We start from the raw sequence: 21,626 nt of genomic DNA on the forward strand, positions 1-21,626 counted from the left end.
AGAAAAGGCAAATCATTATCTTCCACAGAGAGAGAGAGAGAGAAAGAGAGAAAGAGAGAGAGAGAGAGGTAGAGAGAGAGAATCAGAGGTTAAGGGAGCGAGACAGTGACACTGAGGAAGAAAGGCATCACGTTGCGAGGAAGACAGATTGATAAAAGAAAGAAGCCATCGGTGGAAGGAAGAGAAAAAGGGGCCCACAAATTGGCAAAGGGAAGTCAGGGTCTCTCTGCTTTGCATTTCATTTACATGCCTGGCCGTATCGACCAATCGGATTGGGAGCGCAGCCCGTGGCTTAGGAAGGCGAATAAAGACTCCAAATGCCTTCACTGCTCTCATCCCTCTCTCTCATAATACCCTGTCTGCCTTTTCTTTTCTCCCGCTCCCTCTCTTTCTCTCCTCACTGTCATAATACCCTTTCTCTCTCCATTCTCTCCTCTCTGGCGTGGTACTATAAGTAGACCCTGTCCGATGTGATAGTGGGATGAAGAGAGGGAAGGAGGGAGAGGAGGGAGAGGAGAGGAGAGGAGGAGGAGGGGAGACGGGAAAGAAGAGGGGGGGGGGAATTGCAGAGATGACTTTAGCTGCCACCCGTTGAGAGTGGAAAGCAAGGCTGTGCATTTGTGTTTGTATTTATGAGTATTTGTGAGCGCACGTGCGTGTGTGTGTGTGTGTGTGTGTGTGTGTGTGTGTATGCCTTTTGTGGATATAAACAAGACACAAGCATTATTTTTTTTTTGGGGGGGGGTCCTATGGTGGTCACCTGCATGAGGCGTATGTAACACCAGCAGGACATCTGTTAACCTGAGAAATCCATTGCCACACACACACACACACACACACACACTCACACACACAGTAACATAGTATGTAGGCCCATAGCAGCCATAATTCATGATATTTAATAGCAATTAATAATTACTGTAGAATTAATAGGAAGAATGTATAATGTGTAATTATGTATTATACATACTAGTAAACGATAATTCATGCTGATTGTGACTTTTCTGATGATGGTAGATGGTGCATTTTCTCACTGAAATGTACAGTGAGTACACACACACACACACACACACACACACACAATTACACAGTCGGCCTGGAATTCATTTGAATAATGGCGTGTAAACAGACACATTAGGCATCCCCATGAGCGACCCCAGGCATTTCTCACAGGAGACAGACAGCCTCTCAACACTTAAGCACATACACACACACACACACACACACACAGACCTTAAGGGGATAATTTTGTGCCATATTACAGTAAGTCATATACCTTCCATTTATTCAAGGCAGACCTCCATCTTTGAGTCAAAAGAAAGTAGGAAAGTTTTGGAGACGAGGCTGGGTGACGGGAAAGAGAGATGGAGAAATATCTTCCCCTCTGTCATAGATATTAGCTCTATATTCTCCGCATTAGTACCTTCATAATATTCACTATATTCCCTTCTTGATAGATTGAGGTCTATTCAAACCAATATATCATTTTTCACATAAACCCAGGTTAAACAGTGCTCTAAAACTTCTATTTTTAGAGCAATCCTCTACTGATGGCCAATGGAGCCACTCAGGGCTAAATGATGTATATGTAGTATGTACATATGTATGATATATAGTGACGTAGTATGTATATGATTTTATGTAAAGCCCTTTGAGATAAAGGGTTATATAAATAAACATGACTAGACTAGACTAAATGCTTTGCACATGGGCATTTCAGCAGCCGTTGGGGAGAGAATCATCAACAACAAATCAAAAAAACATTAATCATTATCATCACTGCCACTCCCCTCTATGTTGAGGTTAATCAGCAGTAAAAACATTTTATTTGTATCAACCTCATTCTTGTCCTCATCATTCATCACCATCATCCTCATCATCCTCACCCCGCCCCCCCCCCCCCCCCCCATCTTTACCCCTCCCACACACACACACACATGCACACGCACCACCCCTCATTGCCGTTAATCATCAATAACAATACCTTATTTGTCAGGGAGGAATGTTTACAATGGGCCCGGCCTGTATGCATGAGCCCCTCCCCCGACACCGCAGCGTGTCAGTGTGCCACCAATTACTGAGCGCAAACCGAATGAGGTCATAACGGGATGGGGTCATTAGCAAAACAAACCCGCTAACCCCGTGGGGCGAAAGGAGGCGAGGAAGAGAGGGGGACAGCAGAAGACCCCCCCCCCAACCCCCCCCCCCCCCAAATACCAGAATGCACACACACACACACAAGCACAAGCCACGCATCACCACCCAACAAGTGGTTAATAAAACACATGTGAGAAGGTCAAATTCATTGAGAACGACCCTGGACAGTCAGGGTCAAGGCCTGGAAGGTTATGTGTAGTTCAGTGTAAAATTAAAGATTTGTGTCCCATATAGAGCCGCTCCAACCTCATCGAAGCAGCGGTCAAATTCAAAACTGTTCCTTAATCAACAATATAAATATCAGCATTGACATATCGGTCTTGGCTGCAGACAGAGAATATTCTTTCCCCCTTGGATATGCTTTCGGTTGCTCATCAGTACTTTTTACACATTTAAAACAAGATCATTCAGTAATTTCTACATTCAGGTTCAAACACTGGATTTGAGTTCAAACATGTCATCAAAATATGACTATAAAACTGCTCATTGATCACCTTGTTACCATATTACATCACACAGAAGAAAACGAAGTGCCGCTGCGATGCAATTAGCTAACAAATATGATAATTTGCTCAATTCCCAATGCACCCGACCTCCGAATTATGATGAACACCTCAGACTACATGCAGACAAATGGCTAATCATGCTCCACTGGATCCCTGTCATCGCTATTCTTGTGAGGACATTGTCTAGAGAAAGGCCTATTGAGTAATCTTTGGGTGTATTACTGCAAGGAGCATGGGGCCCTCATATCACATACAAGGACTACCGGTAATGTCTATATTACTGTTACATGCTTTTGTTGTTGATGTTAATATGTTATTGTGTTTTTTTAATAGTCCCACAAGCAATCCTGACCTTGTTTCTTGGTCATGATCGCGGTTTCTCCGCGGTGACGTCACAGTGTTTTTTATGTGGGAAAAGTAGGACAGCAGATCTGTTGTGGGTCATTGTGGAGCAGGCAGGGTAAAAAACACCTCCCTGGGCAGCTCACACACACACACACACACACACAGGCTAAAACCCTCCGAAACAAACAGCCCACAGAATGAATGGTGCCTTTCTCAGTAAACACGTGAAAAAATGAATCCCAGTATAAAAAAGAGCAAACATTCATCTGATGTCAGCCCAAACTGCAGGTAATTTTGTCAAGTATACACAGCACAGAAGACTGATACGGCCCTATTTTTCCCACCAATGCCCAAAATTGCCCCTCAACCTTTCAAAATGACAACAACCACTTTCCCCGCTGCACCTGAAAACATGAGGAGTCAAAATAAACACAAACCTAAATATCATTCGCCATATTGTCCATTGAGTCCGGAGCCTTTATTTTCCAAACTATGAAAATATTGAAGATGCTAAAAGCTATTAGTTGCGAGGCTGTCCGGTGTGTGTGTGTGTCCTTTGTTGGACGAGGGCATATTTGTGTTTGTGTATCTCCATTGTGACGCGTGTAATCCGCATGCTCTCTAATCCCGGAGCAGGTGGCCAGGCGTGTGGCGGCTGTGGGGGTGCAGAGAGGGCACACTCCTCCTGCTCCCCTAAACACACACACACACACACACACACCATACACTGATTGATCCACCAGCCCATAAACACATCGATGCTCGCACACACTCCACGCTTTGTGAGCCATAGGAGACAAGAAACGCATATACATAAACACCTGCACACATTCACACACACGTACACATGTAACACCCACAAATACACACACACACAGGTAGAGAACGCACAGATATGAGATGTAATCGGAGTGAGAGATGTAATTGCCGAGAAGCACGTGCCAGCATTTCCAGCCCACCCCTCCCCTGCCGCCTCCCTGCGTGCGTCCACAACAGACACGCTCGCTTCCAGGAGCTCTGGAGCTGCTGCCCTTAACAGGTGGGCCGGGCCGGGACGGGACGGGGCGGGGCGGGGAGAGGAGAGGGGCATCTGTCAACACACTCCGCATCCGTCCTCCTCTACTGTACTTCCTCTCCATCTGCCCACATGATAGAGACAGAGAGAGAGAGAGAGAGAGAGAGAGAGGGAAGGGAAGGGGGAGGAGGGGCGAAATGAGGAAACCCATAGACGTCGGGCCGATCTTGTAGCTCACCCGTTGTATTTCTGCTTCCTCTTCGTGAATCGCTTCCTATTTGTCTTATAAAGTAAATGACAGACACTAAATGCACTGATGATTGACACGGATGGAATTATATGTGGTTTCTACACTGTACCATTCTGTGTCTGACAGGCAGAGGGTGGTCCCGTGACCTTTGACCTCTTTATTGTAACGCCAATACAGGATAGGTTTGGCAGTTGAGGTTCCTGCTTGTCTAACAAGTTGTCCACTTAAATGCACAGTTGGCACTGCTGCCCTAATGAAAACACTACAAGCAAATGTCTTGTATAAACCCAGATTTCTGGTTTACTGCATTTCAACAACAAGCTCCAATTGTAGCTATAGGGATGGGACAATATATCGAAATTCAATATATCGCAATACAAAAATGTGACAATACGTATCGTAGTAGTAATCACAAATGGGATGGTTTACCCATCACAATTTCACAAGCTCTCCATCCAAATTATATTATTTGCCCTTTGTAATGATATTTTTAAATTGTTGTTTACATTCTAGCAAGCCAATGTCATTGTTAGAAAGACTTGTGACTCAGAAATAAATATAATTCTGTAAGGTCATACTTTGTTGTCATTAAACTTATTTATTACATCGTATTGTGGTTTTATTGAACCGTGAACCCCATATCACGTAACGCATCGTATTATGAGATATATATCGTCCCATCGGTGATCATAACATAGCAGACAGCTTCAAAACGACCAGCTGTGGTCAAAATATTGCTGAGTAAAGCAGCAAGGAGGCATCAGTCCATTGTGCAGGTATATTTTCATGTCATCGGGGTCAAGTTTTGAGATCTGCATGCACCACCTCCTTGCTGAGGTTTGAGTGTCCCGTCTAGGTCCCATACTGTACATGCAGGCGCGACAAAGCTTCACTCAATCATCTGTTTGCGTCAAATGCTTTTAGCCTCACAACAAGCTTATGGATGCAAATTTGGCCATTAGATGCATGTAATCCGTTATTCGAACATCTCCCTTTTGCTCTTATAAGGAGATTTATGAATTTTTTTTCTCTACTAATGGGCTGTTCACATAAGGGCAGAAGTGCTTTGTTGGCTGGCCGTCCACTGTCAATATAATCCTGGGTTTGAAAGGTCTCGAAGCTAAATGGATGCTTTGAAAAATAGAAAGAAAGAAACATTAACTAGGCATTAACTTTATGTAAAGCACTAATTCTAAAATGGCAAATCATATTTTTTTTTTACATATGTTGGATTTTCTTTAAAACCTGTAATCAGCTTTCCGCTTTATGTGTATATGTGTATGTGTGTGTGTGTGTGTGTGTGTGTGTGTGTGTGTGGCTTTTTTATAGTGCTGTATTTCATCTGTTAACAATATCTCAGCATTAGCGTCTGTTGGCTTGCATCTGTAACTGCAGCCATATGGGTAGAGAGACCCGGCTCAAATCCTAACACCACTCAGAAGTCATTACAATTTACTTTCATAATTCACCTTTCCTTGTTAAGGGGTTTAGATTAATAATAGGCTTGAAAATCAGTCGCCTCCCATAATTCTACGTAAACTGAGTTATTATTGGGGAGGGATTAATGTACAGATTATGAAATAAACCACATACATTTCTATGATTTTAGAGCGGGCCTGTGCTCGTGGAATCTATAATTTCCTGGGGTTTTCCTAGGCCGGGGAGACTTAAAACTGACATTACACCTATTTGCATGCAGGTGGATGGAAATTGTGGGTGTCATTCAACGCTCTCACGGATACGTAAGTTGCAATTCATGAGGAGCAAACTAAAAACCCAATATAAGCTGCTGATCAACGTTTAAAATAAATCCCCCGGTGTTTGCTCACGACACAGTGTCAGTTTCATCATGTGACTCTGGAAAATTAAAATCATGCATGCAGCGTGCCATGGATGCAATACAAAAATAGCATCAACAGAAGGTGAAAGCGGCTATTATTATTGGACCAGCACTCAGGAGGTCCACTTTGTAACCATTTTCTGCAGCAATTTTCATCAAAAAATTGGAACAGCCCCAAATAAACCTGAACCTGAACCTGAACCTATTATATATAGCCCCGTTTTCCCAATTTTCATGCACAATAACACCAAGCACTCGACTGCCGCCTGACAACATTTGGCACAATCAATTGATACTTCACAATTGTCAAATAGTTAACTACCATACTTGTGATTACCAACAACTTCATGTTCACTCTGTTATACAGAGCCAACTTTAAGTTCATTTCAGTTCTGTTCTGTAGGTCTTTATTCACCCTGAAGGACACTCACTATATCCAGATTCAATGACCTATGCAATCAAATATCACATTAAACAACCTGTCTATGTACTAAGAGAAAGACAAAATTGTTGTTGGGAAAATCATGTATACCAATAAATAAAATGACAATAATTAACATTTAAAGTCATCAAATGTTATTACTTGGTATATATTGTACTTTTTCACAACAAGGCTCAAGGCCTAGCTCTGTTTCACTTTGACATGGCAACTCTATACCAAAGATATAGATAAAGGCAAAACCTGAAATTGTAATAAAATAAGATTTGACAAAGCTAACATTGCTCTGTCAGCAAACATTGCCATTCAACAAACTGGTCATGCCAATAGGAGCTCTGAATCTGTTATATACAGTGATGGAAGGATTAAAATAACGTAACAGTTTATTTAGCCTACAACTCCTTTTGTTTGCTATTGCAAATCTAACAAAATTTGACGGGACTGGTTCTGTTGCTACCAGCAGACTGATCATTCACCTTCTGGTCAGACTGAGGGATTTGCTCACAGCTTCAGAAAAATAAACCATTAGATACAGATACAGAAACAGACAGAAAACACATGCCAGGTTCCCCTCTTTCTTTGCTGTAATAGTTTTGTTTTCTGATCCCTAATTTGCTGCATATTACATTTTGTTACTCTGCATTTACCCCAGAATAAGGGAGCTGTAAATGAAAGTGTTACCTAGAATTTACCATGAGTTCAGGTTAACCTTTGGTTCTTCAGTGTTGAGAGCAATTAAAAGAACATTTTGCGTTGCTTTAAGTCCCATTAAAATGTCACATGGCAACATTTAGTGTGTGCATCTGATAAAATTGAGTTTAATCTCATCCAATCGTGTAATCCACGAGATGAAATCACTCTAAACATGACATGGTTTAACACGCATGGAGAAGGTCGTGAGGCGTTAACCCCGTGTGTTGTGTATGACCATTACCATATTCCCCCAACCGCCAGACTCACAGGCTGTACAGGAGTACAGAAACACTATTGTTTCATTCATTTAAATGAGATTCCATGACTGTTGTCATTGTAGATGAATTATGTATGTGTTGGTGTGTTGATATGTGATAGACATTGCCTCCCTGGGAATGTAGGACACATGCTTCTGCATAACAATAGTCTTCAGTTATATTCTCAGCAACAAATTGGCCGTTTATCTCCAAGGTTCTATTCTTTATAAAAAATTTAAAAAAAACAACTATTCAGCTTATCTTGTTTGTGCTTATTTTATGCAACTGCTGTTGAGAAATCAGGTTCAGATCCCACTTACCAAATGGCAGTTATTCAAACGTTGAGGTCTGTTGCCAGTGTGGCCAACTTATACTTATACTTGTTTGTTTGTTTATTTATTTATTTAATCTGAACAAAGTCATGTACAATGTCTGTATACAATTGATAATAATAGGTTATAGCCTACGGAATTTAAACCTTCAAATAAATGGCTGGTTCAACAAGTTCTTGCCACATAATAAACATTTCTTGATGTTTTATGGCATGCCTCTCTTCTCCTCCAGGCTATAACTGACATATTTGTCTGCGCCCTATTGGCCCAGGTGGTGGTCTGAATAAATAGCCCCATCATTGTCCACAAATGCTCTGGTTAATTGAAGCTGACTACATGGAGAGGCAAATAGAACTATTTTTCTAGTGAAAACCTTACAAAATACAGCTCTAAAAATGATATAACACATTTTAGAAAGCTACTATAAATATCCCAAACTGTAAGTCCATGTAAGAATATTATTGGAATATTTTACCATGGGAGATAAAAAAAAAAAAAGGTTACTATAACTCACTACTGAGTTGAATACTGCAAACACACTAAGTAGGCCTAGCCTATATATATATATTTGGCTTACCCTACTGAAATGAAAAAAAATAATGTAAAATATCCACATTTGATGGATTTTGACACATTTTTATTAAATTTCTGAGAACATCAGTAATGGCAGTGCTGAGAAGCAGTGTTGGTGGTGCCGCGTTGCTTAGTAACGCATTACAGTAATGTCATTACTTTCCCCAGAAATAAGTAGTGTAACGAAATACTAGTTTAGGCAATAAAATCAATACACAGTTGGTGATAAAAATTAGTCATTACTTTTGTATTCACCCTCTTTTAATAGAATGACAATGATTTTTTTTTTTTAAATGACCGTTGGTTACATCCTGCCATTAGCCTATTGGTTTTCGCCATAATTCGTAATTAGTTTCATGCACTAAGCTAGCTTCGATGAGAAATTGCGAAAAACTTTAGCATTAGGCTACTTTACCTTAGGTTATTCCCAATACTTTTATGGAGCAGAACTATTTGGTTTCCTTGATCATTGAGGCAGGTCTAGCCTAACTGAATTTTGTTTCTGAAGGTCAGAATTAATCGCCAGTTTTAGCATTACCATAACGTTTAAGTAAGCTAGCTTAATATAACGAGCAGACAGGAGCGGTCATACCACCCTAGGCCCCGGCAGCCAGAGGGCCCCACAAAAGACAAGAATATCAAGTAATAAGCTTATTATCATGAATTTAAAAAGAAATATTGGCAAACACCACTCCTCCTGTTACAACAAAAAAAATCAATATTGAGTCATAGGGTTCAGGGGGGCCTGCTTAGCTTCGCCTATAGGGCCCCCAAATCACTGTGTCCACCCCTGCCAGTAGTGTAACGTTAACGAACTACTGCTCCCAGGGAATAAAGACCTAAAGTAACGTTAATTGTGTTAGGTTTGAAATGAGTATCAAGTAATGAGTAGGCTAAAGTAGGAGTAACGAGCTCCACACCGCTGGGAAGCAGGAGACGCCTCTCAAGCGTCGGATCCCTTTCTGCTGGCGGGGCTCTTGGAAATCCCCGGCCGTGGTGAAGTGGTGTCGCTTGGGAAAGCCCTGCCTCAGGGCGACGGTCGACAAAATGTGCCGTCGCCCTGGCCAAGAAGAGGCTTCCGAGCCTCTTTTTTATTGTTTAACATCCTCAAATGCGATGAGAGGATTAATGAAGCGCGTCTGCCGGACCCATATGTCCCCTTTAGTGCCGCTTGGTGCTTAATTAAAACCGAATGGATACTTGGGGGCCCCGGGCCTCCTGCTCACGAAGAGTGACTTACTGCTCTCTGCTGACATCTTAGATCCTAAGTTTAAATCCAGGAAACAGTTATTGAACCTGTTGAAGCTTTGGATAATAATTTGGGACCAAGGAAAAGACCCAACGTTTAGACATCCAGCTATAGATAGGATAGCCTATAGTCGACAAAAACATACCACGGTTACCATAAACTCACCATTGAAAAGGCCTACTATAGACACATTATAAATCCCTAACGGAATATTATAGGCTAATGATTTTTCATCACGGGATATATCACAAAAAATCTCTAAGAGCTATTATCCTGTTGATGGTGACCGGGATTCGACTGTGTTAGGCCTATTTATTAATCTAGAAAATCATTGGATTAGACTGCAGGCCTGTTTCCTCAGATGAAGCTAAGTATTCTGTACTTGGCCTTCTATAAAATATGTCTACTCTTAACTCTTAAAAATAATAGATTAGGCTTGACAAAACGAAGACATTTTAGCCTGTTTCCGTTTGGCGAGGCAACTGATACAATTGCAAAGCGAAGTTTTTCCAATTTATGCTTTCAACAAATCGTTAATAACAGCAAAGTATTGATTTCATTTGTGATTTTAGTTTACTAAAATTATTACCAGGATGTGGCACCGAAAGGCTTGTGCCAACTTCATATTCTTTGTCAATATGATAATAAATAAAGTTTAAAAATTTCTCGTTTCTTCTTATAGTAGGCCTATGGAATCCTCGATTTTCTATTTCAAAATATTGGATGGATATTATAGATACCAATGTGTTATAGTTTCTGCTGGCTCCATCGCAGACTAGTCTCTTGTTTTTCTGTTGCTCTTTAATTGTGTGTGTCATTTGGTGCTAATTGGGGGTCAAATGGACAACAAAGCGCTTCAGCAGCAGCAAAAAGTCACGTTAAAGTTATCAGAAGCCTCTTTGACGTCTCCTGTCATCTCCTAATTAGACCGATAGTTTGAACCCTCTTCTTTAATCCATGGGCCCCTGGACGAGCTCAGGTTTAGACTCTCTCTTCCTCATCCCCAAATAGGCCGCTTGGTTTTATGTTCACTACACAAATAAATCCATATGCTCAATAGGCCTAATCACAATCCCTGAAACAGATGCCTGGTGTGCTAAATTGATTTTGATAGAGATTGTTGTGTAACTATGAATCCATCATCATGTATTGACCAAAGGATTTAAAGCAGGCCTATAGGCTTATAACATTTATTTTAAAAAAAAACACGTAAATTGGGGCTAGACCGCAGGCTTTGATATCAGACAAATATAGATGGATTATAAGGGATGTAGTGCAGGATAAACTAAACTAAAACTCAGTTTACCCACCTTTAATTTGCTAGTGTGCACATTGTTACGCCGACATAAATATTTATGAAATACATTCATAGATCATAGTAAGTAGTGTCAAAGTGATGTAAGTTATATGAGGGTAGAAAAAACACATTGATTGGTGCTTTTCTGAAAATATATTTGATTCTTGTTCATATTGGTGGCTGTTTGCCTTATGATGGTCACTGGAGATTATAATATACCCTCCTTTTTATTTACCACTATCACTGTGAATTTTAACGTCCATTTTCTTGTGATTTTATTTCGCCTTTAAGCTTGTGTTATTCAAAGTAACCGGACTCTTCAGCCACACAGCTCATTTCACCGTGTGAACTGGCCGGAACCAAAGAGCACCCGTCAATAAAATGTTGGATTATCCTCTTTATGAGGCGGGATTAACATAGCTCTCCCATAATTCACATTCCTCCCTGCCTTCCACTCGATGTGGGGACTTCTGACAGAAATGATAGTTATGGGATTCAGGCGGTGATGTAGTGGTAGATGTAAAAGGGGGATACATTATAACCAGCAAACAGTGATCATCATAAATCAAATATCCACCAATATAAACAAATACTTTAAGAAAATCGTTAATTTATCGGTTCCTTTAAAGAAACCCAAACTTCATGAAGGCCTAATTTAATTTTGATACTATTTGCTATGAATTTAGGTCATATCTCAGCCCAAAAAGGTGGATAAACTCTATTCCACAAACAAATATTTGGGTTAAGTGAGGTGGGTTAAACCCCTGGTTGTAAAATACAGGCCTATTGACATGTTATGCTGTTGTTGTGCAGAGGAACAGGTGATAATGCCACTGGGATAAACAGAGAGGATTTAGATGGATTTACACATGCAGCCACAATGTTGGGTCAGTTCAAGTGTTCTTTATTGTTATTAGTGTGTGTGGCCTTGTCATCGCAGTTTACAACCAATTGTCACAGATGCTCAAATGGACTTTGCTGCTGGCTCGATTTACCCTGCTCTCCCTATTTCAACTAATATGCCGTTATAATAATTTATCATTTAACACTCGAGACATAGAGAAAATAAAACTATCAAATTCACAGCTGGGTTTGTATCGCATGGGCGCGAGGCAAAATTGCATACAGGTACAAAGAATCACAATCTCAAAAAATCTAACACAGAAAAATAAAAAATAAAAAAAACATGTAGGGACATTTATGAGCACACGCAAACGGACTGATTGTCTCTTATAACTAGTGTCTTATAAACATTTTTTCTCATAAATTAAATAGTGCATCCAGGTTCAGAGCTGCTCTCTCTCTCTCTCTCTCTCTCTCTCTCTCTCTCTCTCTCTCTCTCTCTCACACACACACACACACACACACACACACACTACGCTTTGATCAAAGGGGCCCTTCAGCTTGCCAGTGAAAAAAAAAGACAAGAGAGGGGCGTCCTTAAGGAGCTTATAGGAGATGCTGACCTATTCCACACACTCAACCAAGTGTTGGATGTTTCGTTCTCTTGATCATTTTGTTCTTGGTCAACAGTTTTGTTCCGTGTCCTTGATCAAAGTTAAGGAGAGTTCACTCTGAATGTTCAATAATTTAACCCAACAAGTGAGACAACTGGCTGGGCAGTCCTACTCTGTCCTGCCCGAGGTAGAAGTTGGGGCCTAGTCGTGGAAAACACCACTCCTACTCCATTTCAACGACTTACTGCTCCCAACCTTGGGCTAAGGAATAGTCTGGAGTTTATTGTAATTGTGAAAACCGTCTCTCTCTCTCTCTCTCTCTCTCTCTCTCTCTCTCTCTCTCTCTCTGCTCTCACAACACCTGAAATTTCCACGATGAGGCTTGGTCTTTGTAATCCAAACAGTCTGCGTTGAAATTGAGTTTCCATGAGGCGGCTGTTTGATCCTTATAGTCCAGGCAGTCCGCAGCCCCGCTGAAGCCCAGTCCCGCCGCTCCGTACGCCGACGTGGGGAGGGAGGACGCCGGGCTCAGGTGGCTGGAAACCCCGTTGGTGCCCATGGGGCTCATGGCGGAGCCCGCCGCGGATAGCTGGTGGTGCATAGGCGAAAGGTAAGAACCGCAGTCCATCCCGCTGAAGTAGGACGAGGAGCCCGTGTAGCCCTGGTTGTAGCCCGACGCCTGGGTGTAGGTCATGGGATAAGAGCGCTGCATGCAGGACGAGGAGGAGGTAGAGAGCGGGTCTGAGAGAGGGGAGATGGAGGCCGGGCTCCAGATAGACACCGGCGCGGCGCTGCTGCTCACAGCCGGGATGGAGGTGCTGGAGGGCGGCGTGAACTGGCCGCTGGCTCCGCTCTCCGAGCTGGCCTCTCGGACCGGAGAGCCTTTCTTCTTCACCGGCCTGGCGGCTTTGCTCTGCGCGCCGCTCTGGGTTTGCTGGGCCTGCTGGCGACATTTGGCTCTTCTGTTCTTGAACCACACCTGAAGGGGAAGAAATGCATTTAAATTCATTTAATTAGATACAAAAGCAACCAAAATATAACTAGGGTATTGAAATTTTTATTTTTATTTTGTGTCAACAAAACATTTGAGCATAACCTCTGATGTGTGCTATTGGTAAATTTAAAAGGTGAACTCCAGCCATCAGAAGGCAAACCATCAATAGCTATAGACAAAAATCAATTATATTTTCAGAAAAACATTCACTTGTGTTTTTGTTTCCCTAAGACTATGTTCATCTAACTTACCTAGATCAGTTATACTGGGCTACTATAACATATAGCCTATAGGCCTACTACAATTTTTTGCTATAGATTTGTCAGCCTATAAAGTGGGCAAACTTTATTCCGCAAATAAAAAGGTGAGTAAACTCGCGTTTCATCCTCTACTCCCTCTATTTAAGTCAACAATTCACGATGGAAGTAAATTAATTAACGGAGAAAGAAATTCTCCTCGAGGACAATAACCCATTAGGTGGCTGTTGAAGAACAAGCACTCCATCAATCAAGAGGACACTTTCCCTGAAGTGGTGTCTCTCGCCTGGACAAACGAATAAACTGCGATATTCCACTAATTAACTTTGGTGTTCAGGTAAAGGCTGTAGAGACTCACCTGAACGCGGGATTCAGGCAGGTTGATCTTCAAGGCCACCTCCTCTCTCATGAAAATATCAGGATAACGAGTCTTGCCGAACAGGTTCTCCAACACGTCGAGCTGGGCCCGGGTGAAGGTCGTCCGCTCTCTCCTCTGTTTGCGAGGGGTTGCTGTAGAAAGAAGAAAGAAAACGACAAAGGTTAGGAAAATAATCAACGAAAAAACACTGAATCTTGACTTAAAAGGAAATAATACACCATCTTGACTAATTTAAAACACACATAACTTTATTCCAGATAGTTTAAGATATTTATTTAAAAAACAAAACAAAAGTTTACTTCTGGACGATTGCTATATATCCTATAGGCACTATACTTAAAGATGGGTCATGCCCAAAATAGTGGCTTTAAGGCTTATTATGATGGCTTGATTATGAATGAGGATTATTATTGGATCTGATGTATATAAGACAAAAACATGAGATATATAGGTGTAAGGAGTCACTCATCATTCTATTGTTAATGTAAACATAATAAACAAAGGCCTATACATTGCGAACTATACAATAAATTATTATCCGGACACATGAAGGTTCTAACTCGTTTGAATGGTTATCCTTTATTATTAATAATAGGCTACTATTTAAAAACAGGCAAACTATTCACATAGTCTGTGCTGATTTGTGATTCATTGCCTGAATAGTTTTTTTTTTTTTTTACAAAAACGGTTGTATCTGGGTTTTACCTGGGTATCCCACTGAAGGATGCAGCAGGTCCATGCCTGAGGTAGATAAGCTCAGTCCGTTCACCGTGTACGGCGGCTGCTTCAAATAGGACATCATGCTGGCGTCCGGACGAGGGGCACCGATGCAGGATTCAGAAAACCAAAAAGGGCAGAAAATTATATTTTAATCCTGTCGCGTCTCCGTTTGCGATTTCACCACGTCCAGATCAACCTGAGCAGGACACAAAACAGGAGAAAATGTGTTGGTTTTTTGGGGTTAGAGTCGTCTGCGTCCTCGGCTTGCTCGCTGGTTTGCGCGCGCTCTTTACGCACCAAGGTGGCTTTACAGAAGTGGGCGTCCTCGGGCTCGCGGGGCTCTTAAAGCCGAGTGGAGACCCCCAGCTGTCCTGCTGGACTGAGGATGCTCTGTCTGGCTGACAAACGTTTACGCCATCACCCCCCCCCCCCCCCCCCCCCCAACACACACACACACACAGTGCTGCTACTACAGCCCCGCCCCCTTATTATCTCCTGCACGCGCACGCACGCACGCACACACACACACACACACACGCACACACACTACAGCCTTGCCCCTCCAACCGTAACCCCCCCTCACACACACACACACACTCACACACACACACACACACGCACAGACACACACACACACACACACACACACACACACACACACACACTCTCCTCTCCTAGTACCACCAAAAACAAAACATTGTCGTTAAAATGCGCACACTCGTTGGGCCCCAACCAGGCACCCAATTAGCATATACCCACAGGTTAGGAGTAGCTAAATAGACAGCTGATTGGGGGGCCATTTGCAGAGACAAAGCCCACTGTTGACCGATAAGTAATGCTGATAACAAAAGAACCTTTAGGGGACAAACAAAGGAGGCAATACTGCAAACTCAGTATACTCATTCAAATACAACTGAGCTCCATCTTCATTTCTATCTCGGGCCTTTTGTTTGTGGGCTAAAACCCTTGTACATTCAAATGAAACGGATCAAATACGAACGACAACTTTAGCAAATAATTAGAAACGTGGAGGCATTCCCCAAAGTGTAATTCTTACCGACGTTATATTGACTCTCCCTGGGCAATTTCCCCCTAATGAATTGCTCCCGGTAATTAGATTTGGGAGGTGAGACTATCGAAAAGTGTTGATTAGAAAGGAGCACTTAATCTTAATCTAAACAAACAAGGAGATCGCCCGGCATATTTCTCTCCAGCAAGGAGAAAGGAAACGTGATTTAAATATACAGAAAAAAACAACTCTAGCCTGAATTCAGTTGCTTATAGGCTACGTGAAGAATTTTTCATGCAAAGTCAGTGTAGGCCTAATTAAATTATTTGACATTTTCTCAGTGATAGTAAAATTATCTAACAACAATTTAGACAAATTAATACAATTAATTTTCTGTCCAGTACTATTATAGTTACGAAAAAGAACAGCAATCCTGTAATAACATTTACAAGGACACTAGGCCTATATAAATATCACAGCAAAACTTCAAATTCCTATACGAATATTATAGGAATACCATAGGAAATTAGTAAATACCATATAGTAGGAGAGGGTCTCTGAGTACCAAAGTGCATATAGGAATATTCTAGTAATATTATAGGCCTAGTGATTTTTCGTTAAAGGGTAAGGCCATTGGCAGGCCTGTAGGTTGACTAAATAATAATAATAATAGTAGGCACAGGCATGGAAGATATAGGAGAAAAATCTTCCAATGTCTAATATATATTATTTGTTTATAATAGGTAATAATTAGTCTAAATTCCACATGCTGCTGACCCAGGCGTCCCGTAACATTTTCAGATAACACCTACCTGTAGAATAAAGTCCAGGTCCCCAGGGTGCCTCTGTCTGTCTGTCCTGACCGGACCCCTCATACGGTTTTATACAGCCAATAACGGCCACTCCTATACTCAATCTGTCACTTTTTCACCCAGACCCCGTCTACCGGTTGCTCCACATCCGTTCAATAATAAATACCCTGTCCGACAATTAATTATTATTGGCTACAAGTTTTTTGGGGTTTTTTTTTTCGTTTTTTTTTTCTTTCTGTAAGAAATTAACGAGATAATCCGGACGGCACGCGCTGGCCTGATTACAGGACGCCAGCCACGACTCCGCATTCGGGCCTCATTAATTTTCTGCGTCACGAAAATAAAACAAAGACTGGCATTGTATTTATCAGACCAGCTGACTGCCAGACAGCCCCCCTCCTCCCCATCCACCCCCCATCCCATCACCACATCCAGCCTCACAACTCACTTTCCCAAACTGACACATAGGCACAAGTTCATATGGACCTTAAACGACCAGTAATAACCAGAGAACTGGCTGATTGGCATTATCATTAATATTATTGTTATTATTATTATTACTATTATTATTATTATTATGCTATTAGGCTATTATTATTTGCTGCTGCTTCAGTCCAACGGCCTATATTCGCCTTGCGTTTATTATTTATTATTATATTATTATATAATTATTGTTTATTTTCCAGAGATTTTGCATTAGCCTACACAATGTATCAACATAACCAGTGATTTAGTGGTAAATAAAAAATTGGACAAACTATATGACATCCAGACGATTATTACCATAATACAAACAACAACAACCACCAATAGCAACAAAAATCAATTATATTTTCAGATAAAACATTATTTTCTTCTGTTTTTTCGTTACCAGACGTTGTAACGTTGGATTCTACATAGCCTAGGCTACTGTGAATTTACATTAAAAAGATTGATATCATCTTAAAAATGTGTTTCAATTGACTTTAGATGGGTTTACTCTCCTCTACATCCCTGAACATAACCAAATAGACAAACATCACAGCAAGGAGTTGGACTGTATTATTTTTAAATAAAGTGGACTGGCCCACCGTCCTCCAGAAGGCTACTTAACTGTTTTGTGGTTGAATGCCCCTCTGGCCGGACTAGTGCAGCCCCCATGATCAGAGAGGAATGAGGAGGGGAAAAAAAGTTTCCCTTTAAAACACGCCTCCCTAATTATCGCGCCGTATGCAGCGGCATTTCCATCACAAGCAGCTCCTGGTGGCTTTCACAGCCACGAAGACGAGATTAAATAACCTGCCTCGATCAGAATAAGAGCTACAACGTTGAAGAATATCACTGAAACACCGAGCGTTAAGTTTAAATAAAGCTGTCTGTCCATCACTTTATTTAAATTGTTGTTCACTTGCCTTTTAAAATGCCCTTTTAAACCCCTGTCTTCGGCAGAGTGGAAGAATATATCAGGTGGCTTGAGTCATTTCCTCCTGGATCTGCCTGCTCGGAGGATGTGAATAATACTAAGTGATGCTCGGTATTTATGCGGGCTACACAGACATTTGCGAGGACATTTTAACAGCCAATGGAATCGGGAGAAAATATATGATGGACAGAGGTGTGAAACGATGCTGCAACGTTTGCCTCAGTTGTAGCAAAGTGGCCTACAGTGCCAAGTGTGCCTAACAACACCTCGTCCAAAATCACTGTAAACCACGGCCGCTTGGGACTTATTGTTTTTATAAAACGGTGGTAATAATAATAAAATAAAAATGCATACTGTGTGTTCAAGAAATCTTTCATTTTCTATCATTTCTTTTCCGCCAAGTAGCCTTGAACAGCAGCTAAAAACGACGCAGTCTACAAGTGGTGATTTTTGGTTGGTTGGTGCATTAATATTTAGGCCGTAATTAGCAGTTATGCGGCCACAGGTGTGCGTTTATCGGCTATCAACGGCTTCGAACGTGAGTCAGCCAATCAGAACCGAAGACTGGAAGTTTTATAGGCTACTAATTGGAGAACATAATCAGTCAGAGCCTGGAGCTCCACGAAGAAATTTAATATTTTTTACAATTAATTATTCTGTAAAATATGTGCATATAATCAGAAAATATGAAACGGGCCAGTAAAGCTTTAGCTACAGCTATGGGTTTATTTAATTGTCAAAATAGCTGAGCAAGCAGAACTTGAGCGCTGCTACGGTAGGTCTAGGCTGTATGTTTTGCAGCCAGGGGTGAAAATAACTTCTTGGGGATCTGTCACGGTTTGATCCTGTAACCCTCTAAATGAGATTTAAAAAAAAAACTGGTCCATGAAGGACCAGTTCTCTCTCTCTCTCTCTCTCTCTCTCTCTCTCTCTCTCTCTCTCTCTCTCTCTCTCTCTCTCTCTGACACGCTATTTGACTTCTTCAAGTTCAAAACAAAAATAGGCTACAGTAGCCTAAATTAAGCGTCTTTTATTGAATTTTCTGGGTTTGAACGAGCCTATTTGACAAAAGTTGATGTGAGGTAGTTTTTGTATACTTCTTGTTACCCGCTCCCCCGCCTCTCCATCCTCCCAATTTGTGTCCAGGGGGACACGATGTGTTTTGGGATTAGATGAACGTCTGGATTGGATTATCAAGCAAGCTAATTGTAACCTGCTATTTTCCCTGTTCTGTCTGCGCTGCTCCAATTCAAATTCAGAGTGAATTTAACTGTTCATAGCCGAACTACTGGCTTCATCTCGTTTTGATAAAACTTTGGCCTCAGCAACCCTGAATAATGGGTTTTGACTCCGCTTTATGGTCCCAAACAACCAGCAGGTTACAGACCTAATTAGGAGTCTACATGCCAGATTAACAGACTGTCGAAGCTGATGGCTTGTTAGGCAAGCCTAAAATCAATACGAGCTCCTCAATTAAAGACTTTTCTGTTTGCAGTGAATGTGAAAAGTCTGTCTAACACACAGACAATCTACTACAGCTGAGTGTGTCAATGTAGATCATAATTTGTAATTATAATTCAGTTGCTTTTATGCAGCCTATCACACATGCAGTTTCAACTGGAATTTGCTCCTTCTCATTTTGCCTAAATGATGATATAAAACAAACAGCCTAACCGGGCTTAACTATTTCGTCCCCTTGTCCCACAGCTATGTTCTTGGCTCACGCTGAGTCCTTTCATCTCGCGCTCTGATATATAATTCATCGGAAAATATCTAATAGCCCCGGGGAGCGTTTGAGCTAAACGGGGCCGTGATTGTAAAAGGTGAAGTCGCTTGTTAATGTCTGTGGCAATATGCCCTCCCCCTGTCTCCGGGCCAATTGACGAAGTCACGGTTTCTCCTGCTGTTAGGGAGACGAATTGAAGGCTAAGAATCGTGGGACTGAGATATAGTCTCACAGCATTGGCCAATTCTTGCTGGCATGAGAAAAGTATAATGTGCAGCCTCCTTTTCTCCTCCACTAGGCTATTGTTTGCTTCCTTTAATAACGTTTGATAACAGACCATAAACGATTAGAACAAAAATCATAACAGATTCCTATGGCCATGGTATTTTAATTTAACCTAATTAAATTTCGGGATGAAATTATTTTCAGGTTATTGATACATAAAGAAAGCTTATGCACTCGGTTAGAGCTCAATATATTGTGTACTGATGAATTTTAATCAATTTTGTGCCACAACCATTTCAGTGCAGTTCATCTGTCCATCTCAAGGTCAAATCAATGACTTGGCCCACTCAACCACCCCCATCTGTCACACACACACACACACACACACACACACACACACACACACATAACTGTATCACCCACTATCTTTTGCCATCTGCACTGTACTTCCACACTGATGGATTTATTGATATAGGCATGGCGGTGGCAGCGATACGTATTGATGATTCTATCACAAGGAACAGCGGAGAGCGTCCATAAATATTGAACTATTATATACCAGAAGAGTCTGGTAGCTTTGAACAGCAGGTGTTTACTATGGAAACAACAGAGACGAAGCTATAGCTGTCGTTTATTTTATGAAATATCAGTTTTCAGGCTTTCAAGTAAGACTCACATACATCTGGTTATTTGTGAGAAATGATTTGCCAGTGAAATGACTTGGTTGACTCATACTACTGTTTTATATTATGCTAGCAGTATTATTACTTCCATTGGTATCAAGTTACCCTCTGTGCTACTGCAGTAGCTACTGCGTGGCTTACACCAAATCTCATGCATGCCCTTCATTGAGATACATGCACTTCTTGCGGTTTGCCCATGGGAGGGTAGAATGTCTTGTCCCTGCTGGTTCCTCGTTAACCTCCCGCGGCCCGCGGCTAGTGTTAGCCAAACTGAGAGGCCTGATACCTGGGTATTGGTCAGCAGGGACCGGCCCCAGGAGCCCCAGACCCCCGCGGGGAGAGGGGAGGGAGGCAGGCGGGACAGAGGAGGGCCAAACAAAAACACAACCTGGCATCCCCACAGCAAACAGCCCACCTACTGTCACCCAGCATCTGGGGCACAGCACACAGCCCCTCTATTCACATTCTGATGACAGCAAATAGTAAGTAGAGCTCACACACACGCACACACACACACACACACACACACACACACACACACACACACACCACACACACACCACACACACAGGTTTTATACAGAAAAAGATAACTCAAATTCACTCTCAGCAAACATGTGGCAGGATCCAAAATGAGTCGAGGCCTTGGTGCCAGGGTGTGGAACTAAATTTAGTGTCTATAGTGTCTGGCTATAGCTGAGAAAAAAGTATAAAAACTTAAAGCAATTATTGTGTTGTTATTACATGGTGTAGCTGCAACCCATCAAGCTTTTGTAAAGATACCATCTAAAAACATAGTTCAATGAAGCTTCGTTCAGATCTGTCTAAATGCTAAGAATGTAACGTTAAACTGTAACTGCAGAAAAACGCAAGTGGAACACAAAGTTTGGAGACTGCAAGAGAGAGAGAAAGGGAAGAGAGAGAGAGAGAGAGAGAAAGAGAGAGGAGTGTAAAGTTAATCCAGTCTGAATCGGTGGGTCCGGCTGCAGGAGTGACACTGAAAACAGTTT

The 21,626-nt window shown here is 41.7% G+C and overlaps 1 protein-coding gene across 2 annotated transcripts; it reads right to left on the reverse strand.

Annotated features, from left to right (window-relative positions):
- Positions 1 to 12,762: 12,762 nt before the first annotated feature.
- On the reverse strand, positions 12,763 to 14,842 carry LOC139922019 (homeobox protein OTX2-like). 2 transcript variants are annotated; one of them, XM_071912453.1, is made up of 3 exons: positions 14,746 to 14,842; positions 14,020 to 14,171; positions 12,763 to 13,389 (listed from the first exon to the last, which is right to left on the reverse strand). In XM_071912453.1, the coding sequence occupies exons 1-3, from the start codon at positions 14,840 to 14,842 to the stop codon at positions 12,763 to 12,765; spliced, it is 876 nt and encodes a 291-aa protein (XP_071768554.1). The 2 variants fall into 2 exon arrangements, with proteins under 2 accessions (XP_071768554.1, XP_071768553.1); XM_071912452.1 differs by having other exon boundaries at positions 14,020 to 14,174; positions 14,725 to 14,842.
- Positions 14,843 to 21,626: the final 6,784 nt, after the last annotated feature.

Source organism: Centroberyx gerrardi, chromosome 18, assembly GCF_048128805.1.
Source record: "Centroberyx gerrardi isolate f3 chromosome 18, fCenGer3.hap1.cur.20231027, whole genome shotgun sequence".
Taxonomy (NCBI): domain Eukaryota; kingdom Metazoa; phylum Chordata; class Actinopteri; order Beryciformes; family Berycidae; genus Centroberyx; species Centroberyx gerrardi.